The 26,345-nt window shown below is 40.9% G+C and overlaps 1 protein-coding gene across 2 annotated transcripts in view; it reads right to left on the bottom strand.

Annotated features, from left to right (window-relative positions):
* Positions 1 to 9,842: 9,842 nt before the first annotated feature.
* Setbp1 (SET binding protein 1) overlaps positions 9,843 to 26,345 on the bottom strand; it is a 343,902-nt gene continuing 327,399 nt past the window's right edge. For both annotated transcript variants that reach the window (XM_057788674.1, XM_057788675.1), the window contains one exon: positions 9,843 to 15,111. In XM_057788674.1, the coding sequence (XP_057644657.1) occupies positions 14,504 to 15,111 (608 nt within the window). In that variant the 3' untranslated portion in view covers positions 9,843 to 14,503. The remainder of the gene's footprint in view (positions 15,112 to 26,345) is intronic.

The raw sequence follows: 26,345 nt of genomic DNA, 5'->3' as shown, positions 1-26,345 counted from the left end.
GATGTAAAAGCTAGCTAATAATAAGCTTAAGCTGTTATCAAACACTATTACAATTAATACAGATTTCTGTGTGATTATTTCAGGAGTCTGGGCAGCCAAGAATGAATGAACAGCCTCCATCAAGAGATTACCATTTCAATGCCAGCTCTAGATAACATAGTGAATTTGAGACTGGGTTGGGCCATGGAGCAAGATCTTGTACAAAAAAATAAATAAATAAAATAAGAAAGGAAAGAACGAAGAAAGGAAGGAATAAAAAACAAAAGGAAGGAAGGAAAAAACAATACCCTCCAAACAAATCAATCAAACAATCAATATCAATAACAGAGAATTCAAGAAAGAACAAACACAAATAAACACCTGAAGGAAACAGAGCAATGGAGCTTATTGTATATTATAAAAAGAAACAAAATGATAAAGACAACTCCCATAAGCGTAACTGAAATTGGAGCCTTAAAAAGACGCTCTCTGAAGATGGCAGGAATCTTCCCCAAAATAAAATTAATGAAAGAAAACAGGGGGGAAAGACTAAAATATATGACAGAGGGAAATGTTTCTTTAAAACTCTTTAAGTTACACATTATGGAGTACATTTAACAAACCAAATACATTCTAATAAAAGTAATACATTTTAAAGAGAAAAAGAAAAAAATATCTTTGTGTATCTAAAAAAGAAAATGACACAAGCAAAAGAAAATTAAATTATAATTAAATTTTCTAAAACATATTTCTTGCCAGATGAGAATGGAGGAACTGTCTTAAAATATTCAGGGAACACACTTGTGAGCCAAGGACTTTATGTGCATCCGGTTACTTCAAGTATGATGGATGCAAATCCCCACTAACTTGAAGGAACTAGGAAACTTTATTACCATGAGCCCTTTCTTAGGGCATCTAGTTGGATGCGATACAGAAAAATAACATGAGCATTAGCTACCTGTTACCTTTACATTGGATGTTATATGTGTGTTCAAGGCAACCAAGTTCATTGGTGCTCCATGTTTCCAAAGTGAAAGTACAGAGTAATTATAAACATGGAAGTCGGACGACTACACATGCTATGTTCTCACTAATCATGTTAATGCTATTCTATTTATATCACTGAACTCATGAGTTAGCCAGGGTTCTCCAACAGAACAGAACTGATGGGGTGAGTACATACAAAGCAATTATATTATACTGGCTTGCAGGATGTGTTCTCAGTAGTCCAACAACGGTTGTCATGGTGCGAAGCCTGAGAATTCAGTAGTTGGGCTTAATGTCTCTGTGGTCTCAGCCTGGTGCCAGGGTTCAGTAGAATTCCTGGAGAGCTGCTGGTTTCCAGTCTACACTGGAATTTTGAAGGAACTGGATTCAATACCAGTACAACAGAATAGACAAATTTGTCACTGAGAATAAGGGCAAGCAAGCAAACAGTCAAGTTTCCTTTCTCCATATCCTTTGATGAGAGCTGCCACCAGAAGGTGTGGCCCAGAATGAGGCAGGTCTTCCTTCTTCAAATAATCAGATTAAGAAAATCCCTCACAACAATGACCAGCAATGTGTGTTTTAGTTGATTCTAGATGTAGTCAAGTTGGCAACCAATGTTGGTCATCACAATTCTACCCCTTGTCCACTTGACACACAACCGCATCTCTTTGTGTCATAAAGAATTTCCAAATGAAAGAAATAGCAGAGGCATAATTCTGCCTAATAAGATCTAGCTATCCCACCTAGAACTCCAAATGGATTCTATATTTTAGAATCTGTGGCTAAGCCCCTTGAGGAATGCTTCTTCTTTTAAATATGGTAAGAAGATTTATAATACTTAACTACCAGTGTTATCTCAACTGATGTTACATAATAAAAATAAACACAGGAAAGAAAATGCAAATACCAGCTCTCTATATATGAACATGTTCTTAACAAAATAGGACAGAAACACTAGCATCTCTTGCAGTTCTTATTTCTGCAATTGATCACATGGCCTGAGCTAGTAATTATAACTGCCTTCCTCTATTACCCATCTTCAGATTTTTCAAGTACCTCAGCAAATCTTGGTTCTTTTTCTGGAGGAGTGACTCATATCTTGAAGGGGTTGGGTCCTTTGCCACCTTGCCTGAATTGAGTCGTTGTAGTTTCCCACTGACTTTAATCATAGGGCATGATAACACAAAAAGATGCCCTAAAGGATCTCCTGCACTTGAGACATAAATACCTTCATTGTGGAGAAGTGACCCATTCCTCCTCTGGTAGTCCGAATTTATCACCCTTTCTTATGCTATTTATTATTATTTCTTAGCCTGTTGGCTTAAGTACATTAAAAACCCACAGTGGCCAGAGGAGGCAGTCTAATGCAGTCTTGCCACAGAATGGATCATCCCATCCAGTGGTTGCACTAGGTTACATTAGGTTACATGTAACATCTATACGGTCTCATTAGGTTACATGTAACAGCTATTCGGTGGCACTAGGTCACATTAGGTTACATGTAACACCTTTGCACTGGTGCTAAAAGAGAACAGTGTCACATGATTTTTCTGCTCCAAATGTAGAAATATAGAGTAGTTTATATGCATGGCAAAAGGAAGAAAGAAAATACTGTTTTCAATGACCAAACTGAAACTATTCTGTTTGTATCTCTGGATTCTTGTATACATAATTTGAAAGATATACATAAACCAGAAAGATAATTGAATCTCTCTAAGAATTCTTTTTTTTTTTTTTTTTTTTTTTTGCTGGTGGGTTATTTTTGTTTTCCTTTATTTATTTTTTTAACTATTTATTTATTTATTTATTTAAGATTTCTGTCTCCTCCCCGCCACCACCTCCCATTTCCCTCCCCCTCCCCAAATCAACTCCCCCTCTCTCATCAGCCTGAAGAGCAGTCAGGGTTCCCTGCCCTGTGGGAAGTCCAAGGACCTCCCACCTCCATCCAGGTCTAGTAAGGTGAGCATCCAAACAGCCTAGGTTCCCACAAAGCCTGTACGTGCAGTAGGATCAAAACCAAGTGCCATTGTTCTTGACTTCTCAGCAGTCTTCATTGTCTGCTATGCTCAGCGAGTCCGGTTTTATCCCATGCTTTTTTCAGACCCAGTCCAGCTGGCCTTGGTGAGTTCCCGATAGATCATCCCCATTGTCTCAGTGTGTGGGTGCACCCCTCACGGTCCTGAGTTTCTTGCTCGTGCTTTCTCTCCTTCTGCTCCTGATTTGGACCTTGGGGTTTCAGTCCGGTGCTCCAATGTTGGACTCCGACTCTGTCTCCTTTCATCGCCTGATGAAGGTTAATATCCAGGAGGATAACTATATGTTTTTTCTTTGGGTTCACCTTCTTATTTAGCTTCTCTAGGATCATGAATTATAGGCTCAATGTCCTTTATTTATGGCTAGAAACCAATTATGAGTGAGTACATCCCATGTTCCTCTTTTTGGGTCTGGCTTACCTCACTCAGGATAGTGTTTTCTATTTCCACCCATTTGCATGCAAAATTCAAGAAGTCATTGTTTTTTACTGCTCAGTAGTATTCTAATCTTTAAGAGCTAGAAATGCAACTTTTACACGTTTCCAACTAAAATTAAGGAATAGAAGCAATTTTGAATTAGTATTATCAAAATAGAAATATATTCATCTACATCTGCATATAACAAGTTCATATTAATGTGTATTAAATTTATGACATATCATATGTATATCTATCTGTGGCTATCATCTTCTGTCTATCTGTCTTTCTGTCTGTATAATTTGCTGTCTGTTTTAATAAACACCATGACCAAATGTACACAACTTGGCTGAAGAAAAAGCTTATTTGGTTTAAATGTCCACAATATAGTCCATCATTGTATCATAACCTTGTCAAGAGTACAGTTCGGTAGTTTTGAGTCTATGAGGCCATGAAGCAATGCTGCTTGCCAGCTCACTTCCAGGAACATAATCAACTAGCTTTCTTATCCAGCGCTGAGCTACAGTGAAATGAACACTGTTATATCAGCTAGAAACCAAGGAACTGTCTCACGGACACACCCACCAGCCAGTCTGATGTAGGCAGACCTTCAGTTGAGCGTCTCTCTCCCATGTAACTCTTGGTTGTGTCAAGGTGACAATAATTGGTACACTGTCTACCTAATACAGTCTGAATAGTATAAGACAAGAAGTTAACTATCAGAATGGCTAAAAGGAAAAGGAAAACTGCTGAAGGTTCAGAGAGACTGGAGCACTCATCTATTGTTGGTGGGAGTGTAAAATGGTTTAACTACACAGGGAAACAGTGTGACAGCTCCCTCAAAACTGAACATAATTTACAACACACCAGTAGCAGTCTGTGGCATTTTTTTTTAGAAATGAAAATTTATTTTGACATAGAAATGTTCATATTACTATTTATAGAAACTTCATCTGTAATGGCTTAAAACTGGACACTACTCATATTTCCTTCATTGGAGAGTGACTGATCAAATCCTGGCATATTCAAGCATGGATACTACTCAGTAGTAGATTGAGGATGAAATGAAAGCATTTAAAAGGCAAATGCTTTGTGACTCTTCTTATATTAAATGCCTGGAGTGGCCAAACTCACAGAGACAGTAAGGGTAACCATAGTTGCCATGTACATAGGGGATGGCAGAGTTTTTCAAAGTGAGAATGGGGTGGGGGATTTGATGCACGGCACTGTGAGTATATCCAACACTACCAAATGATACTCTTGAAATGGTTCAGATAGAACATTAGTGCTCTGTGTATTTTGTCATATAGTGGTTGTCTTCTGGTGTTTGACCTTTGTTCTCTGCTTGTTGTTAAGTACGATTGTACGGTATAGATATGCCAAGACCCGATCGTTAAAATTTGTTAAATGGCACTATTAGAAGAAGAAGAGAACTTCATTCTGAAGTTACAATAGTATTATACCAAAGCTAATTTCGTTGTGCGTTATGGTTGTGTACAATTTTAACACTGCCGGAAGCTGGGGGAAGATGTTACATAAAAATCTGTACTGGTTTTGTAATTTTTATAAGTATGAAACAATTTTAAAATCAAACGAGTCAAAATGGAAAAAAAATCTCATATGCATATGAACTCCAAATAATTTATGTAGATACTTGAAGAGGTGCAGCATAATTTCACACTTTTTAAATGTGGGCTCTGAGTAAAGACTTCCTTGCAAAGAGCACACTATAGGAAGAGTGGGGGGAAGAAGAAATTTGCTGTTGAGAAACTAGACAGATGCTAACTCAGGAAGGCAAGCAAGGTAACATCATGTTGGTAGGAGCAACCAGAATCAGTTTTACATCTGCTGCTTTCCTCTCTAAAATGTATGATCCACCTACTTATAGGAACAAGAAAACAACAACACAATAAAACAGATAGATCTCAGAAAACGGCTGTTTTACAAAATACCTGACTAGCACTCTTCAAAACTGAGGACACCAAAAAGAAGCAAAGTCTGAAAAGGTGTCATAGCTAATAGAAGCTAAAGAATGTGAAAATTAGTTCCATTATCCCATCCTGAGTAGACCCCTGGAAAAGAAAGAGATATTAGCTAAAAACCGAGTACATCAAAATGTAGTGTGGACCTCCATGAAAATGTAATGATATTATTTTATTAATTATAACAAAGGTAACAATTAACTTCTACATACTGTATTGTACCATTGTATTCTCACACTATTGTAAGATGCTAATAATAAAGCAAACTGGGCTCAGTATTCATAGAAACTCCACAATTTTCATAGCTTTTTGTAAATCTAAAGTGGTTCTAAAAATAGACCTTTAAAATGAAGGCATATGCATTTCAGGATTCCATTTGTATAATGTTCCTGAAGTAGCAAAAATTTGGAAAAGGTGCATTACCTACGTCGTTGCTAGGGGAGTGGACGGTGAGGAGAGGTGGGCAAGTCTTCAAGTCTTTAATCCCAGCACCGGGGGGGGGGCATATTAGTGGGGATGGTACAGCTGAATATGTTGACTAAAGCCACGCATGTGACAGAATTCCACAATTACTTATATAAAGCCTCTCTCTCTCTGTTTCTCTCTCTAATACACACACATATACAACATACACATCCGTCACACTTACAAAGAGAGTGGCGTGTGACTAAGCTCTGTGTCTTCTAGCCTGTGAGGTTTATGCTATAGGTGCCATGCAGATGCTGTGATGAGAGACACTGACATGGCAGAGAACATTGGAGCTGGGCCTGTCCTGAACATCCCTTGGCAACCTCCTGTGGCTCTATAACTATCTCATAACAAAAGTTCTATCCTCTTTAGAGAACTGAAGACCTCTCGGGACATCAGATGTCAAACAGTAGAGTGAATTTGATTATTATTAAAGAACCTCACTATGGTCTGCTTCTGGTTCTGCTTTTTTTTTTTTTTTTTTTTTTTTGTCCCATCTTTCTTGGCAAAGTGCTATATCAGTTGTTTAATTTGAGAATAGATTCAAGACTGTTCTAAAATTCAAAATATTACTGAGTAAAATGTGTGTGTTTGTGTGTATGTGAATGTGTATGTATGTGTTTGTGTGTGTATATGAGTGCGTATGTATGTGTGTGTGTGTGTACGTGTGCATGTATTGGTAAATTAAAACTGGCCTTTCCCAGAGCAAAGCAGTCTGCCAGGTCTGAGAGGGCAAAGAAGGTGGAAGAATTTGGTACAGAAGTTGACTGACCTACATTTTCCAGGACCTACATGAGACCTCTCTTTCTCTGTCTTATGTCATCTCATCTGGTCTCTGCCACTGTCTCTGTCTCCCTTATTCCTTTCCTTTTTTGTTTTTTTTTTCTGTTACTAATGTGAGGATGGAAAAAGGATGTCCCCTTGAAGCAGACATCCCACCAAGGAGTACAGCTAGGTGAGGGGAATCCAGGCTGGGTTTTACCTCCATTTTCTTTTCAACCAGGTTCCCTTGTATAGCGAGCAACCTATAGCTTGGCATGACAGCCACTGAGCGATAATTATACACCATTGTATAGGGAATTAATGAGGCCAGTTCGTGAGCGAGTGGTACAAGAAGAGATGATTGTGGGTGTGGTCACATGACTTCTGGGAGGAGCTGAAGTTTGAATAAAGCCATAAAGGTAATTAGAATTCGGAGAGGCAGATAATGGGCAGAATAATCATTATCTAGGTCGGGAACTTTGAATAGATTTTAGTGATCCAGGTGTGGTGGCATTTACATTTAATCTTAGCACTATGGAGGCTGAGATGGGAGGAGTTCAACAAATAGGAAACCTCAATGAGGCTGTTTTTCTTATTCTTCCTTATGGATGTGTTACGTGGCAATGTGCTGTCAAAGGAAGAGAGGGAGACAGGGAGAGAGAGAGTGGGCATGTGGGCTTGAATGTATGACTTCGTATTTTCCCCAGGACATCTTCCTATCTCTCAGTTGTATTGGAACAGGATTTGCTGCTGAGCTAACAACTCAGAATGTCACTGGCTTCATGAAATAGGGAAGCATGAAGTTGAAAGTTCAAGGCGGGGCTTTATTGAGGAAGTTCAAAGGTGATGAGACACTCAGCCTTAAGGGACATGGCTGACTTCTCTGTGTTTTACTTCCATTTTATAAAGCAGGCGGGTGATTGCTTCAGGACATTTTACTCCCAGGGACAGAATTCCTTAGTAACCAAGCAAAAATATTTCCCAGGTCTCTGGACTCTTACCCCAATGCAGTGTCTACTGAAAAGAAGCTAATTACATTTTAAAATATCAAGCTTAATAGAAGAATGTGTGTGGTTTCTGTTTGAAGACTGTAACATTTCTCATTTGGTGGATCCCAGCTTTACCATATGTGAATGTGAATAACACTTTGGAACTAGGTTTTTTCTCTAATTTCATCTTAGAAATTAAAAGCTTTCATGACAAGAAAGTATATTGCCGCAGCGTTATAAGAACTAAAAATCTGACAAAAAAGAACTAAAAAATCTGGATATTGACATTTCCCACAAAAATCAATGTTGGCATTAAAGATGCGCAGCCCCGTGTGGGATCCCTTCCATTTCACCCATCTCACCCACTGGCTAACCCTTCTGACCTAAAAAGAGCCTATTAGGGCCAGGGACCATCCTTTGCCTCTGCAAACCACACGGTCCAGCTCCCTGTCTCACGCTAAGTAGGTTTTTAAGGTGGTAACTGATTTCTAACACCGCTGACTCTTAGCACCCTAATATAGGCTGGTTCATCATGCTCACCCTTTCAGAGGATGTATCTGACTTCAAAGGCAGAGGAGGAAAAAAAGATGAGAAATATGTTCTTCATTTGGATGTGAAGGCGCCCACCTAAATCCCAGCCCTTCCATGGCAGGAGGACTGTGGAGAGTCAGAAGCCAGGTCAGGCTGCACAATAAAATCTGGATCAAAATTGACAAAACAAAACAACCCAGAAACATCACACCAACAAAACCCCACCCCCAACTATGTTCTTTCTGGCCTTGGAGTTAAAAATCACCAGAGACCGGGAAATGCAGAGGAGCAAGGCCTTCAAGGAGTCTAACTTCTCAAGGCTGGAAAGATGATTCCTTGGTGTTAGGACTCAGATTGTCTGGCCAATGGAATGGGATGGTGACATAGCTAAGAAAATTAACAAAGAAATGACTTAGGAAAAGTTGGAAAGCATTGATTTTACTTATCTATTTGTATACTGAGATTCACGCCAACCACAAGTACAGACGTGTGGCGCTCTGCTGAGAACCACCGAGCGCACTGTTACTTGAATGAAAACCCTGGAGTTGAGGCAAAGTGGGACCTTTACTTCTCTTTGAGAAGCTGCTGGGGAGGCATTAGGGAGACTCTCAGACGTCATTACTGATTTTGGAAATATCAACCTGTGCACAGAATTAGAAAGGTTGTGGTTTTCATAATTCTTGGTTTAATACGAGGCAATCTGCAGAGAAGAGGAAGAGCTCTCCCAGAGAAGTTGGGAGTTCTCCCAGTCCCCAGCCCTCCAGGCTCAGTGTTCCATCCGCCCAGACTGTTGGCTTCTGGAAGTTTCCCCTCAACCCACCTGACCACTATTACTTTCTGCGGGTGCTCTATATATGACATGACTTGATAGAAGTCACAGTGAGTCACACAGACTGAGGGCATGGGGACCTGCTCATATCCTTGCTTGTCTGCCTTGGCAGCTTTGGGACATGCAGTCTTAGAAGATGAGAGAAAGAAGGCAAAAAGAACCCCATTATGCCTGTATGTTTATAAACAAGACAGAATTTACAGCCTACAATCTGAAACAGGTTTCCAAACACAAAATAAAAATTGGGAACAGGAAAGTTGGGAAGAAAAAAAATCTGTGTTCATATTTTCTTTCAGACATTCTCCTCCTTATACCCTTTGTCATATTGCTGAGGAGGGCTACTCTATTGGTCAAGTGGAAACCATGTACCTTCTTTCAGCAGGAAGGAACGCAGTGTAGGCAATGGTAGGTGGCTAGTAACTGGCATTTGTTACAAAGCCCTTCCTTTCTGCCACTGAAGTAATACTCAAAGTCCAGAGAGGGACTCTTTCCTCAGGAATATAAAGCCATGGAAACTTTGGGGTGAGAATTTCATTCCCACCCTTACGTTCTTCTAAATCTTTAGGCTACGTTAGGTCTCCAACATGCTGAGATTGGCTGTCACAGGAAGTCTGTAGTGATGTGAATGAACCTCCGCAGGATATCCAGATAGGGAAGAATTTTATGAACACAAACTCTGTAAATCAGACTCAAATTTTGTCTACAGTACCTTTTCCATAGACAGATATTGGGTTAAAATTTTGTGAATGACTGTGTATTCACTTGGTGTGAGAAGAGACCCTCAAGGGCTATTAAACTGCTTAGTGATGGGAACCAGATGGAAAATAAGACAAAAGAATTCACAACTCATCTTAGACTGAATTGAATGTCTTTAATTTCACACAATGAATAACATATGAATAGGACCAACTTTTTTTTTTTAATAGTTAAGTGCTCTGCACTGTGCTAACCTGATCTGGTAGCGAAAACACCGAGCGAGCTTTCTTTTAGAAAAAAATGTTTAAAACCCAACATCTAAGACCATGGGAGAGCATGACAGTAAAGCATGCCAGATGTCGCTACGCCTCAAATGACAGCAAGTCCATGTTCATTTAAATGTACAAAAATGCTTTATGAATAAAAACTGTTACAAAAAGAACATTTCAAACAATGTACAATTTTTCTTGCCTCTATATTCAATAAAATACAAATACATTTTTGTTCTAAAATATGTTTACATACAATCAAAGTAGGACATGCAAATTACACTTTAAAAAAGGCTTTTAAAAACCACTTATGAATACAAACTAAAAATTAGCCAGAAGGACTTGTAAGACAATCTTGTGCCCATTTTTTGAAATATATATGTACATATTTAACACATCATGTGCATTTATTATTATTTAAGAAATAGATTTTTTTTTTTTTAAAAAAAAAAAGGAAGAAAAAGAAAGACACCAATCCAGGGCAGAACTACCCTTCCAAGTTGACCAGTAGGCAGCTCTTCAATTTCCCCCTCTTTAGTGTTTATTATACCTGGGCAAGTGGGAGACAGATATCCAGGAAGTTTCTTCCTTGGTTGATATGTGCTTCTGTGACTGTTCCCCAAGTGACTGAGTCCAATAGGGAAGGCAGGCTCCTCAGTGGGGTGAACTCTTTTAGAAACACGAGGCAGAGGGAGCCTTGCTTTATGGAAAGAAACGTGAAGAAACACCAAGAAGATGCTACGGTATGTTACAGTTTGAGTTTCTAGGCACTGTGATGACATTATCTGTAAGCGCTGGCATTTGGACCATTGTGATACGATAGGGTAGTGTTGAGGAAAATGTCTATATTTATGTACTTTTACATAATGAGCAGGACTGAAAATCCTGCGACATAACACTTAAATGGCTTTTGAGGCATTTCGGCTCCTGCCACTCCCTGTCTATGCTACAGTTGGCATTTAAAGGCTTTGGAAATATCTGTATAGACTTGAGACAGTTTCCAGGTCAACCTGCCTAGTGATAAGGAAAAAGTACACTCCACAAGCTTACTATCTGATTATTGTTGAATAACAAGCCAGGAGTAAGATTTTCTACTTAAGTCCTAATACCAAACCCTTTACGATCAGCTTATAATATACCACCTTATACTATAATTCTGCCAACACTTGCTTATCGTATTTATAGATACAGCAATGTGCAGAACACAAATTTTGACTGCCATTGAACATGGCCTCCCACTGCAGACAGCAGCCAAGTTAAAACAATACTGCCAGCCCTTCGTCACCTCCGCTAGGCTGCCAGTGGCTGTTGAGTCCTGGCCCTGTGGAGTCACAAAGCAACCCTCCATGTTTTCCCTTCCTCTGGCCCTTCTTCCTAGACTGGTAGCCACAGCGGGGCTATTTGAGGAAGTTGAACTTCTGTTCCTCTCATTTGAGATGAGGGGTCGAAAAGCAAATGGCTTTCTAGTCCCTTGGAAAGGCAGATTGAAGACCCATCAGCGCCCCCAAGGAGCATTTGCACATACCTTTCACCTTTTCATCTCTAATTGGTCTCCTTGTAGTGTAAGTGGGGTTCTACTTACTTGCTGAAGGGGTATTCTAAAACGAAGAGAAATTAAAAGCCAGGGATCGTTACAAAATATTTTGTGGGTCTGTAAATGGAGTCTTGAGGATCCCAAATGACACCTCTTAAAGTAGAAATGCATCCCCAGAAGGCAGTGTTGTGTGGTTAAGAACCTCCATAATTTAAATCAAGAGCTGGGTTCTCTTCTTGGCTCTAAAACCAACTAGATGTGGAAATTCAATTGGTTTCATGGAGGACCTGGCCAGCAAAGGAGAGGGTAAGGGGTAGTTAGGGAATACAGAAGGAGCTGTAGCAATGTGATGAGTTAGGTTCATGGAAAATGAAAAGAAAAAGGTAAGCAGCAGCGAGGGAGTCAAGGGGCGTGGGGATCCACTGTGTGGATGAATGGGCTCACTTCCGCGTGCCAGCTGCTCTTTACGATAGCTCTTTCCGGTCCCCTAGTTTTCCAAGTTCACAAGCAGGGATTTGCATTGGACTCACATTTCACTCCGGGGTCAACAGTACACCCCAATTCATGTGTTAAGTTGCAGGTCCACTATAGTCTCCTGGAATTTTTTTTTATTGGTTTTGAAATTCTAACCCAAACTTCTTTTGAGCTAATCACTGATAGTAGGTTAATATCATGAAATGCTGGGCGTTCTCTGAGCTCTCTCTCCTCTGGCAGGAGGGTTAGATGCTTATAGGCTTAGTTGGGGTACTGTACACTACAACATGAATGAATGAAGGAGGAAAAAATGGTTTTCAAAGTCCAAAAGGAAGAGAACCCTCTTTATGGCTTAATTGGAATGGGAATGGCTGCTCTTTCATCGCAATGGTTGGGGGAAAGGGGCCGATCTCTGCCTTCCTCCCCGTGACTCTGGAGCTGCTCAGACACGGCTCGGGAGTGACAGATTGAAAATGGCTGTTTAGATTTTGCTGTTCAAATTATGTGAAATGCCATAGGTCAACCCAGGTCATAAACGGAATATATAGGATAAAAGCTAGAAATAAGCACAGTCCTTTACACGTACGTATTGCTAGGATTAAATGAGAGTGACCGTGCAGGCGGCAAATGACATGAAGTCCATTTCGACAGGACAGAGTAGGATGGCTCTGTGATTCCAAGCAACTGTCGGTGCTGCCACACAGCAGTGATATTTACAAGCATATTAACTTGAGATTTTCAAATTTTCTTCAGTCCTCAGTACTACCCACTTATTCACGTATGTTACCCCCCACAAATCCATCTCTCTCTGAGGAGGAGAAACTATGTCCTGAAGTGATACTGCGGTTTCTTAACTGATCCCAACTCAAACTGGAGGGAAAACAGACATCCTATTCTCCTTAGAAAGTGAAAATCACTGTGTTTCCTTTAGTGCAAGCTACGTTGCCAGGTATTTGATGTGTTGAAGAAGTTAAGGGGAGGAGTAAGGGACGAGATTGAAAAGACTTATTTGAAATGTCCACATCGGACTCTTAAAAACACCTGCGGCAGGGGGATAGGATCGCATTCATTCTGAGCCTTCACATGTTTTCCTCGGGCTTTGGAAATGGATGATAGACGGAATATCTGTCCACACTAAACCAGCGGCTAGAGAACAATGTGGATGAGAAATGTACAATTGAAATTGACCATTTAAAAGACGATTTGTCACACACAGTTTGCATCCATGCAGACTGATAGGTTTATAATTACATTATGTACAGCAATGCTTTAGTGTATTAAGGCAACCACAGTTTGGATACTTTGTCCAAGGTGGCTTGATACAATTGGAGTGGTGACACCCTTTCAGTACTCTAATTTTTATTTTATTTAGATAAGAACACTTACTCCCCTTTAGTTTTAAGAAATAATTATTAAGAGATAATGGACCTCTACTGTCTGTCTGTCTGTCTTTTTTTCCCCCAACAACCTATGCCAGCTCTTTGCATGAGAATAATCAAGTACCAAGGCATTGTTAGACGGTTTTCTATCTGGTGCATGTGAGATTTTGATATTTGGTGGCTGATCAGTTATTCCACTTGCTGTGGGGTATTAAAACCATTTTATCCTATCTATGTGTCACTGGTATGTTTTAAGTATAAAAATAACCTGGCTGATGCTTGGGTCAACATCTCCCTTGGCTGCTCCGAGTCACTTATTAAAAAGCTTGTATCTATACTGAGTTATGTTTCACAATGACTGGGATTCAAAGCCGGTCCCTTGAGGCAGAGCGCCAGGACAGCCAAGGGGAAAGTTCACATTGAGTAGATGTGTACCACAAAATAGAAGGCAGCTAATTAACGGGAGTACATGAAAATACAACGCAAAGGAAAAGCAGGAACAGACAATGCAAAATCAGTGTACGAGACAGGAACACGAGCAGATCTAAGGTCGCCTATCAGTCCAGTTCCACCTTCTGATCACAAGAGTCCATTTGAGCAACTGTGTTGTTAACGGGAAGATTCATCTTTCTGGTCACTTGTAGATAATGTTGGTGCCCCAAAGCCTAGCCGAGTTTGCAAACCAAAAGAAATAAAAGCCAATTACGTGGAAGTGGCTTATAAGCCAGCTGGTAAACTTGCAGCTTAGCTCCCCCTTGGAATGTTTGCTATCGGAGGACGTTCCCCATTTGATTTTTTTTTTCTGACCAGCAAATGAAATCGGAATCAAGGGTGCACCTGGGATGAGGTGGGGGTCAGGGGTCAGGTGGCCATCAGAGAGTACCAGCTTTACGCTCCTGCTCCTCCTTCTTCTGCAGCTTGCTAGTATCCAGCCACGGCCGAGTGGCTCTGGGTTGGGAAATGTTGTGTAGCACAGATAGCTGCTTTTGGGGGGGCTGTCCCCTTGCTTTGCTACCCCAAGAACTCCCATGGCTCCACCCTGTCCTCTGCCCATCCTGCCTGCCCACTGAAGAGAGGGGCGGGGTATCCCTGTGGCAGGGCATTGGCCCCACCCTGGCTGCTGACCTCCCCAGCATCAGTTCCTGCCTGGATCCTGCAGCCCAGGCCTGCCCTAGGGAAGGACATCACTCTCGCTGGCTCGAGATTTCCTTGACCTTTTGGCCTTTACCTCCTCTTCCTGGGGAAGGGGCTGTGGCGGGGGCTGCGTGGGCTGCGCTGGGGGCTGCGGTCTGTGTTTCCTCTTCCCGCCCCGCACGGTCTTGGGCAGCGGTGGTGGTTGTGGGGGTGGAGGTGGTGGCGGCAGCGGTGGTGGTGGCGGAGGGGGCAGCGGCGGCGCCTCCCGTGCCATGTGGATGACAGCCTCGATGGTGGCCATCACGGCGTCCTGGCTCGCAGCCGGCTCCAGCGCAAGTGGGCTCAGACTAGGCTTCTGGCCTCTCTTGCTGGGTAGGTCGATGCACTTTTCCAGCACGGGCATTTGGTCTCTGGAGTCCTCATCGAACTGGGTGGGCTGCTTCCGAGGCCGGCCTCGCCTCTTCTTGACGAAGTTGTTGCCAGTCTTTGATTGTCTCTGCAGCCGCTTGGCCTTCAGGATCTTGTTCACGTGGTCCAGATTCTTCTTGGTGGACAAAAGCTTGGTGTAGTGACACATCTTCCGCACTTCGCACTGGATGGCTTCAATCTCCCGCCTCTTGAATCGCTTCTTCAGCGAGGAGCTGGCTGCAGGAGACAAGAGGGGAGAGGTTGAGCTCATGCCATCCATATATTGTTTCTCTATTTAAATAGAAAATAATAAAAACATTGGCTGAACTAGTCATGTATGAAGCATTACTTACACTATTATTATTATTATTATTACTTTTATTATTATTTCTGTCCTCACCGTTGTGTAAAATATTATGGTTGGTATTTTTATTTCACTTTGTGTTTCTTAAGACCGGGTCTTGTTATGTAGGGCAGACTGTCCTCGAACTTTGGATCCTTTTGCCTCAGCCATCCTGAACCCCGGGAAATGAGGCTTTTACTGTCATCTTTGACTCCCCCCTCCTTGCTCTGTTTGAAAGATAAGAAATTCGAGGCTCATATCTCCCTGGGTTCTTAGAAAGCACAATGTAAGCTTTATATTTCATTTCTTCTTCTTTTTTTAAATTGAGCCCTTTGACATTAGACCAAATTCGGTTAAGCATTAATTGATAATTTACCTTTGTCTGACCTTGAACGATTACACACGGCACACCCACATCGTTCAATGAGATCATACAAAGGTACCAGGGCTCTTAGAAGCAGCTTGACAGGATTTAGAAAGCTGAGGGTGCAGGATTTTGTCCTAACTTCTTTCCGGTGTGTGTGTGTGTGTGTGTGTGTGTGCCTGAATACTACAGTTGGGATGGTGTGGTCTCTTAATATTTTCCTGCCAGTATTCTGGAGCTGTCAAGTTGCCTGATGATGCCCAATTAAGCGAGCTCTTCCTAGCCCTCACCCTCTGGGGACCTCAAGGGCAATATCCGCCAGGTGTTTCTCAATGGTTTACACTCCCCCGCTGAACGGTTGTTTGCGAAGGGCCCTTTTCATGTACTGCTGGCCAGATGCGCCTCTATTTTACGAGCCTCAGTTCTCAGGAAGTCCTGTACGGTGGCACTAAATGGCCTTCAGAACTGCTTCGTTTTGAAGTTCAGACACCATAAAGTGTCAATGGCTTCAAGACAGAGGCAGCCTTTTGCCCCTGGATTATTCTCCCATTATTGTCTGTGAGCAGACACATACGTATGTAATACCTGTGTGCTGGCATACACGCATCTGCACCTACGTGTGTTTATACGCAAACGTAGGCACACTGTTCGTTGTTGTGCTGGCCGCTAGTCAGTTGCAGACTTAAGTGTCTCCTCACTGAATTCTTTGCTGCCGTGACTTGCCTTATGTGCCCAACCCCAAAAAAGGCCACGTAAAAGGGAACATATTTCATATTACTGTGTTGTTTTCTTATGCACTCCCATGACTTTTTTTTTCATCTATTGGTTGAGAGAATCTTAAGGGAGAGAGGACAAAAATATGCCTAGCCCTTGGCCGCCTCTCTCGCTATTCTTGGGCAGTCCCACTTCATTCTTTCCCTGTTCCCCGCTTCTCGCTCATGCTGGGGTCCATCACAGACTTCCAGGAGGGTTTTATTTGAAGTTATTTATGCGACTAGCTTCATGGAGTGGGAAGCGCTGAGTTCCATAGGCCAGGTCAAACTGCCACCGCTTTGGGCCAAAGGTCAGCCAGACTGACTGAGCAATGAATAACTACTGAGCGATCTTTAAAATAAGTTATAGAGATCAAAATAGAACAAAGCCAGAGTGAGCTTCTGACTAGAAAAATAAAACTTCTGTAGTTAGTCTTGTAAAAAGAAAAGGTGCCTCAATTATCGGTTCCCGTGTGGCTTTGTGTCGCTCACGGGACCTCGCATGGTGTCTCCTGAATGGACAGGATTGAGAGTTGCTTTCTCAGTGGCAAATCCGACTACTCCTCGTTGTCTTCTGGTCACATCCTTTGAACGCGTTCTAGTTTGGATTTTGAAGGCAGCATTGCAAATACAGCAGCACGGGAGTTTGTTATCAGGCCTTGTCAGAGACAAGCAACTTGCTTTGTTCATAGAGATTCTGAGCAAACCAGCATAGTTAGAAATATGCCCCTCTGGGCATCATTTAAAATATAGAATCCACGTACAGCTTCCCTCTTTTTAGTTTATAGCATCTATCAAGGAACTACCTGATCAAGAATCCACAATATGAAGGTATTAATTTTACAGACCTAATAATACAGCAAGGTATTAATAAATCTAAGGTGATTTTATTTGCTGTACTGTCTCACTGGGTAAAACTTGACAGAAACGCTTTCATGAAGTAGAGGGTTCAAAGCACACAGGCTCAGGGCTCTAGTGTTCGCATGTCAGGATCAACTCCTTCACTTATTTGAAATAAGAGGCAAAAAGACTTAGAAGAGGCTCCCTCAAAGCTCAGTGAATGCTCTGGGAGAATGAAGAAAACATAAACACTAAGTAAAAGCTAATGAATCAATGACAATATATTAAAATAGAGTCATATATTTACATATGTATATGAACAAGATGAATATAAGGTAAGCAGTATGAATAAGTTTAAAAAATCGAACGAAAAGTCAAATCGCAAAAGATTTTTAAAGAAAGAAACCATTTATATAAATGTAAAGATACACATCTTTGAATTTTTATTCCATCTTCAGAATCCAGCTGAAAAGCTTACAGTGGCTACTGCGAATGAAAGTCTTGGCGAATGCAGTTTTCAATATTTATTTTCCTACAAAGTTACTTCATAAAAGGTTATGAAGCTTCAAAAGTAGGGCTTCCCAACAGAAGTCGTTGAAGGTAAAAATGCCCTCGATCTGGACCTGGTGTGCTGGCACACACCTGTTATTCAAGAGCTAATATGGGCAGGATGATCAGGAAGTCAAGGGCAGCTTGGCTACCTGCTGAGGTTAACACTAGCTGGAATGTGTAGGAAGGAGACACAGAGGAGGAGGCAGAGGCGACCATCACCATCAGCAAAAAACCAACAACCAAAGGAGAATAGTTTATACACCCCCATGCCAGCTGCTAGTGAGATACAGCAACTAGCGCTCAAAGGCAGCAACAATGGCGAAGAAACTGAAGACTTCGTTCAATGTTAGTAGCTATGATGAGCCTAATGGTTACTTCCTTGGCAGCAGGGCTATCAGCTGAACAGCAGTGAAATACCAAAGGTAAAAGGTATTTGGGGATTCAGTCAAGAATAGAAAGATGGTTGTGAATTCTAAATAACTTGGTTCCCCCCCCCCCACCAAGTTATTTGGATGAGTGGAAAACTAACTATAACAATAGAAGAGATAAAATAATCTTATTTGAATATCAATCTTATAAAACTGCTAAAAGAGACCCTGAAAGAAATTTCAAATTAAACCCTGCCTGAGCATTCATTTCTTGGTATAATTGTTGTTAATTTTTCTTAGGTGTAATCATTGTGTTATGATCAGTTTCTTATTATTCAGTGCCTTGTCTTTTAGAAATGGATTAAAATACTTGTGAGTGAGGAAATATGAAGCTATCAAAAACTGGCTTCCCAATAAGAGGAGGGGAAGTAGGGAGAAGCATCGCAGGAACATGACTGATCAAGAGCTAAGATCATTGAAGGAGAGTATTGGTACACAAGGTTTAATAATCTGGTATATGTTTGATGGTTTTCAAAATGCTGGTTTCAAGTTATGAATGATAAGAGGCAAAAGTGCTCCTCTTGGAATATTAAGACAGGGACAAGCTATAGCTCCCATCCTCCTAAGGGTTCTATTCACATAGCATTGGAAGAAAGAGAAAGTCCCCATTTCTCTGGCAAGTCACAGTGCTTCCTGGATTAATGGCACGGAAGGATGGTTTCTCAGGTTTATAGCGCGCCAATCCCATAATCATGCCGTGAGCCCACCTCTACTCAATGTTGGGTATTATAACACTATCCCTCTCTTTTGGACACTATGACACTCGGGGTTCCTACATGTGCAGAGCACCTGGAGCTTATTCTGTGCTTGTGTTTATTATCCAAGCTTTCGGTTAAGAATCGGTGTTCCTGCAGACAACAACAAAGTGAAGCCAGGCTGATGTGATGTTGCTCAGGGACACTGGGAATGAAGGCGAACGACACCATGGGGCTTTCAGATGTTATCCTGGGACTGGGAACTGAATGGTCTTGAAGTTTTTTTTCCGGATTTAAAGATTGCCATAATTCTTTCCTACATTTATTATCAATTGCCTTCCCCAAATGTGGGATGGCTTTCTGAATTCTATTTCTCCTCTAATAAATTTGAAATCTCAGATTGGGAGAAGAGTACTTTAGACTTGGCAAGGTTTGGTATTCACAAATCTTTCTCCTTATTGCTTATGATTTCACTGTCTCTCTAAATGTTTACAGATTTTTCTCTCTTCAAATGGTTTCATTATTGGACAGTAATTTCTGGGATCTTGCTGCAAAGATTGATTCCATATTTGCCCTCTTTCCTGCCGTTGTCCAGTGTCTTGCCTGCTATTTGCTAGGTTTAAAGAATAATTATGACTGTCCCAAGCAAAATACAAAATGTACTTCTTTATAATTCTGCAAGAGAAATAATTTTCTAGGTTCCCAGAATTGCCATGCAAATGGTAAGCTGGTTTTGGCTGACACTTAGAATATCTCTTCTCTCCAATCTTTTGGAGGACTGGATTATAGCAGTTATTGATTTTCTCGCATCTTTTAGGATGTAGAAGAATGGGCTTAGCAGTGATTCTTGTTCCCAAACTGACAGATGTAGTGTCAGTCCCGTGAGCTGCATCAGAGACTAACTACCAGGCTTAGATATATATAAGACTCTCAACAAATTGGTTCTGATGTTGGTAAACCATACTTTGACCATCTGTAGGAGATAGTCTAGTTATATAAGACAGATTTGGGTGGGTTGGTTAGAAGGCAGATTTATTTCTGGACTTCTTAAGAGAATGGCTCTAAAAGTAAGGTGTGGTCAATTTGAGGAAAGACTTTCAGGATAGAGACAGGTGGAACTCCATCTGCCTCAACTAGTAAAGAGAGTTTTGGTGTGAATTGATTTCTAGGTTGATGCATGTTAGAAGTTTCTTTGCTCAGACCACATCTTCCCTTCGTACTTTCCAAGGTTCTAACATGGGCACATTCATGAAGCAGTGTCTGATCTGGCAGCTGCTGTGTGCTTAGCACATGGGAGCTCAAGAGAAGTCAGTTACCTACTGTTCTACAATGTCAATTATGCATTTTGTGTTTGAAACGATAATAATATTTTATTTGTCTTAACGATATTTTGTGTGATTTATGGGAGGCTTGTGACAGCCTGCCTTGGCACATGCAATTGATTCTTCCACTGTGGATTTAAAGAAACCCTCTATAACCCTGACCTTAAAGGTTCCTTGAAAAGGACAACAAGTTGTTTCTTCCAGTTGAGCTTCCACAGGGCAAGGAACAACGGAATAGCTAGGGGATACCAACGGTGCTTGGGAGCACCTCTCCCAGAGTTTGGGGCAACCATTTAGAATGAAAGGTTATGACTGTTAGGAAGGTGACCACAGAACTCTGATTGGATTTAGGATCTACTCCGCAGGTGGGAACTCACGCTTGGTACTGCAAACTCAGAAAAACAACAACAACAAAAACCCTGGTGAGGGGCTGGAGAGGTCACAAGCTCTAGGGGAGGAATCTCCTGGTGTTGTTTAGTTAAATTAAAGTGGCATCAAATCACCTTTTAATTATGTATATTTATACCCATAGACAAACACAACTCTCAGATTTATATCAGGGAAGATCCTTTTTGCAGTGAACATCAGGAAATACAGAGATTCTTGGCTGCTAAGGATGTTCAGGATAAGGGCTGGTTGAGTTCTCAGCCCTAAATAGGACATTTACACCACTAAAAACTCAGGAAGAGAGAAAAGAAGGAACGTAAGAACCGGGAAACCGGGAGGAACACTGCAAAGGTATGTATGGTTTTCTGGGTGTGATACACCTTGTACAACTGTGGGTTTATAGCTGGAAGGGTTACTTCCCTGGGCCTGTCCAGAACCAGACCTGCCAACTACCAGTCATGATTGAAGAAGATGCTTATGGAGCGCTGCCCCTCCTTGTTGAACTATTAACTACTGATAAATGTGGGAAAGAGGGGTTATTGTGTTCAGCTGTGTATCCACTGGTGAGCCGGCCAGGCTCCAAAGGCTGGTTCCAAATCTACGCTTCTGCAGAGGGCCTTGGTTAAACTCAATGGATGCCTAAAAAAATAAATTTGAAAGCAGATAGACAAGATTGAGGGAAAGGAGGCATTGACAGAGGTTGGAGGAAGCCAAAAGATGGTGGGTCTGAAAGTAATTTGGACAAATTACATTTGTGTATGAAACTGTCAAAGAACACAGTTAATTAATTTTTAAAAAACAGAGATAAGGAGGTTATCATGACGGGTAATGCTTTCCTTCTCTTCAATTTATTTTGGACTTTAGTGTTTCTTTGAAGCCATGGCCAGCGTGGGAGTTTACTGTTGAAGACCATCCATTCTCAACTGTAACGGCTTGGAGCACTTTGCTTGGTTCTCATTTCACACAGACAGTAGAGGGTTTGCCTGACAGAGAGGTGAGGCAATGGCACGTGCACTCATATGTTCCCCTTTCTCTGAAGTAGAAGACACTGAAGAGCAAGTGGCCTTGCACATCTGCCTGTGTCTCCTCATAGGTATTCTACAGCCTTGCCTTGCGCTCTCCTCCCCTGACATCTGGTCTGTTGTCCAACTCTCGTCTCCCTCTCCAGCCTCCCAGGGGACAGCACAGTTTCCTGAGAGGAAGCAAATCTATTTGGCTACAGGAATATCACTGGTAGTTTATGTTCACATTATCGATACTTTATCTAAAAATTAAGAATTAAATGAAGCATTTGAATGCATTATATATGGGACCAGAATGGTGTCCTCACTTGGCTTGTACATTCATCTTTCATAATTTGATATGAAGTTCCAAGAACAGAAAGGGAGCCCACAGGCATTCAGGGGTCAATGGAGCATCTTACCATCCACTGTTTTCATGGTGTTGTCAATCAAGCTTGTGTTCTGACGCTATAGCAGGTCAGTCCACATGGTTAATTTTAGTAGGACAAGACTTTTAAACAAAAAAGTTAAATCAAAGTATTTTTTAATGAGATAAAGAATCCCCATGAGATATTTTATATATCACAATAAGCTGTTATTTCTCTGTAGATTGTATACAATAACTGCCTTCTACAAGATCGATGTGGGATTCCCCTCTGTATGCTGTGAATACCACTGGCTAATGAAGAAACTGTCTTGGGCCTGTGCAAGGCAGAATATAGGTAGGTGGGGAAAACTAAACTGAATGCTGGGAGAAAGAAGGTGGAGTTAGGAAGAAGCAATGTAGCCCCACTGGAGACAGATGCTAGAACTTTACATGGTAAGCCACAGCCACATGGCCATACACAAATGAATAAAAATGGGTTAAATTAATATGTGAGAGTTAGCCAATAAGAAGCTAAAGCTAATGGGCCAAGCAGTAATTTAATTAATACAGTTTCTGTGTGGTTAATACGAGCTGAGCAGTCAGGAACAAACAAGCAGCCCCATTACAACAAAAGATGACTTGGGCAACTTTCTTAATAAAATGAGAGTTTGACTCATGATTTTGTGTAGTCATGGGCTGGGACCTAAAACACATGTAAAATACTTGAATTCTTTATAGGATAAAGACCCTATAGACCCCAAAGTAACGCTTAAATAAACAAACATTTCTTTTGCTGATTGGAATTTTACTCACTATTTAGTAATTTGGTTGCTGAAAAGTATATGCTATAACCTATAAAAATCCCTTAGATATGAAAATTTAAATCTCTTCCAAGCAGAGCTGATGAATGAGGATGTTCAGAGATTTAGACTCATTACCAAGTGCAAAGCACTCTGGTCTGCAAGATCACTGAGCCTTTAATGAGGAAGATAGCTATCCATATTCTCAAGAAAACCCTGTTTGGGTTTATGTCTCTCTTCATAACCTTCATCTGCCAATGAGAAACGTTGAAAAACAAACAATTCAGAACTTATATTATCATATGTGTGGAACATAAGGAAAATTTAAAAAATGCATGCTAACTCAGTTCAGTCTGTGTTCCCTAAACCATTATTAAAATTACAAAATTGGTAGGAAAATTTTAATAGCAATAGAATATTTTTGTTTTATTGATAATACATTAAATAAAATTTGGAATCATTTTGAGAAAATCATTTGCCTACGAATTATCTCATTCTCTTAGAGTTGATGTTTTGAAGAGTAAATATGTCCTAAATGCACTTAATAAGGTAATGTCAGTGATATCTCTACAGGATCAAGAACGATTAAAGTTTACTACCCTAAAGGGTGTTTATGCTTAAAAATAATCAACAGAATTCATTCGGTTATTTAGCCCTCAACTTCAGATCTTATCTTTCTCCAAGTACACGTCTAGGGAAACTTGCTGGGGATGAATAGAAATAGGTGGGCTTCAAACCTAAGAAGTCAGTTCCAGGGCCACAGTTGATACTGGCTAATGTGTCCTGACTCGTGATAAATTCCCAGAGTCAAGGCTGGACCACGGTTATCTACGCATCCTCTAATTCATCACTGATTGAACTGCAGAAAATTTCATAGCCATGTGGGGAGTGTATAGCCACACAGAGCTCCTGGAATGAGGTGTGAAGCTGACATCCTTCATTTGCTCAGGCAGTTTTGAAGTCCTGGTCTCTAGGTTTTCAGAATTCTTGACTTCATTGACCATCGTGATACAGCGCCAAGCACTGACGAGTTTTCAGGTTGGAAAAATCACCATGGCTTTGAACAAGTAAAGGCAGCAGCAATGCAGCTGAGAGAAGCTAGGAGCCCACAGGAACATTGCTAGAGATGCTGTAAAGAGGGCAGCAGGAGTCTGAGTGGCCTGAGGAATTTGGACAAAGGGCAGGAGTCCAAAGAGAGTGAATATCAGAAGCTTACAGCTTCCGTGCATGGCCACCAGAACTCTGTGGGATGCATCCCAGATTGCCTACAAGGCATTGTCAAGAGGGATTTTCTGGGGGAAAAATGTTTTCTGAGGTCTGGAGATGCTGCTCTAAGCTTTTGTTAAATAGCAAATTGGGAGAAACAGCTATTGTAAACTGAGGAAAACCAGAGGGCCACTTCACCCCATGTTATTCCAGCAAATGCTGGCTCTTGTTTGCTGTGGTAAGGATCAAGCCCCAGAACCCGGACTCAACCCCAGCTTCTTAAACTACTGACTGGGACCTTAATCTGTGGTCTTATATCTGAGTATGGGGGCTGTGAAGGAGAGTAGGGAGGGGTATAAAGGTGAGTTTGGAAGGAGGAAAAGGAAGGGTAAAATGTTGTCATTATATAATAATCTCAAAAATAAAATCTCAGCAGTAGAAAGTTTTTCAACACTCAACAGCAAAAATAATTAAAAACCCACACACATGGTCGCATTGTATGCTGGATGCCCCACTGCCTTGGTTCTGACCTCACCACACGTGCATTATGTATTACATAGGCCATCACATTATACGATATCAAAACATACCTCCTCAATCACCTGGACTCAAAGGTGAGACTGTTATGTGTTATAAATTGCATTTTTTTATGCTGCACATTAAAGTTTTTTTGCAGTCACAGAAGCATCAAAATTTAGTTACAGAAAACAAAGACTTCTGGTATTTCTCTGCCACCATTTCTGGATAGCTTCGATCAAATTAGTATATCTTTATATTTATTATACTATATGTATAAACGTGTGTTGTGTTAGAAGGCATGATTTCAAAATTTGCTTTTAGATTACTGACTTGTGTGTCATGAAAAAAAATTCAGTTAATTTTGGCTTGGGATTAAGACAGACTTCTCAGCCATTCTAAAATACCCTAACCAGACTTCTGCCATTTCATACTACGTATTTATGTAAATCACTGTTTTCAGCATTGATGGTCATAAAATGAAAACATCGATCAACAGTGGGAAATGTTGAAGCTGATCTGCATCTGAAAGTATCAAATATTCAAATAGGAGTCAACACTATGTAAAAACAAACAAGCACATCTACCTTATTAGTATGTAATCCTTGTTTCTCTCTTTAATAAATGGTAAATTATGTCATGAAAGAATTGTCTGAAAATAAATTTCTTTCTGGCTTATGATCTGCAAATGTTTGATTTGCATATGTCTAAACAGAATTGTGTGAAAATTTCAGAGGCACAAAAGAGTCAAGAGTCTATAGAATTCCTTGGGGGAGGTTCTAGGTTCAATTCCTAGCACTGGAACAAAAGCAAAGACAAAGAAGTCCTGTGCAACAGCGGGGAAGCTGGACGGAAATGGCATCAGTGTCAAAAGGCTTGAGATGCATCAGTTAAGACTCACAGCTTGATAGTTAAGCAAGGAACAGGGTTTGAACACTCTCCTAAGGGGCTCTATTTCTTTTTTTCCCCTTTCAAATCTTGTATAGTATTATTTTGGGGGGCGGGGAACAAACAACAACAAAGAAGACAAAATATGCAGCACCTTAACTTTAGGAATATTTCTACATCTTAAATGTGCGCGCCAAGGTAAAGTAAATCCTTGTTGACCATGCTTGAAGATCATGAATTGCAAGAAACTACTGGTCTTGTTTTCCTTTTGGTTAAAAAAAATAACCTTGTTTATGTAATACTCAAGCTTCCTTACAGGAGATGTTGACCTGGAAGTTAGGAGGAACCATGCTTCTAGTCTCCGCTTGTCAACCCACAGTTCTCTGACTTTAGATAAAGCTCTGACTCTCCTGGAGAAATCTGTAAAAGGGCTCACACTATCAGGTTGTCTCTGATCCTCAAATTCTTCGTCTGTGTTTTCTACAAGACAAATTCTAGGCTACATTCTGTTTTGATGACTCTGCCTATCCTCTAAAGTGCCTCTCAAATTAGTACCCAAGTTAAACCAATTTTGCATATATGAAGTATTTAGTTCCAAAACCTTGAGCTGATTAATTTCTGCAGTCAGAAAGCACAACACTTAAAAGGCCATACTTAAAAAATTGCACATTTTCAATAGTGCCCATATTCTTGGCTCATATGAAACGAAGGCTCCTTTAAACACTTTGACACACATTGCCACCATAACTGAACACCACTGTGGAGAAACGTTTCTGAGCATAGCTGCAAATCTTTCATTTAAATTTGCAAAGTTCAATTTTATTGGTCCTGAGTTCTGAGTTTTGAACCACATTAATCTTCATTTCCACCCCCGCCAGATTTTGAGGTATTTCTTTTTCAAAGGGCTGAATAACGTCAGAGTTAACGACTGCCCTTTTAACTCTTGTGGGCTTGACTCGGGGAACCCAAATGCATGCTGCTTTTACTAACTCTTGTGGGCTTGACTCGGG

This window comes from Chionomys nivalis, chromosome 14, assembly GCF_950005125.1.
Source record: "Chionomys nivalis chromosome 14, mChiNiv1.1, whole genome shotgun sequence".
NCBI lineage: Eukaryota > Metazoa > Chordata > Mammalia > Rodentia > Cricetidae > Chionomys > Chionomys nivalis.
This window is presented reverse-complemented; position numbering and strand designations above follow the sequence as displayed.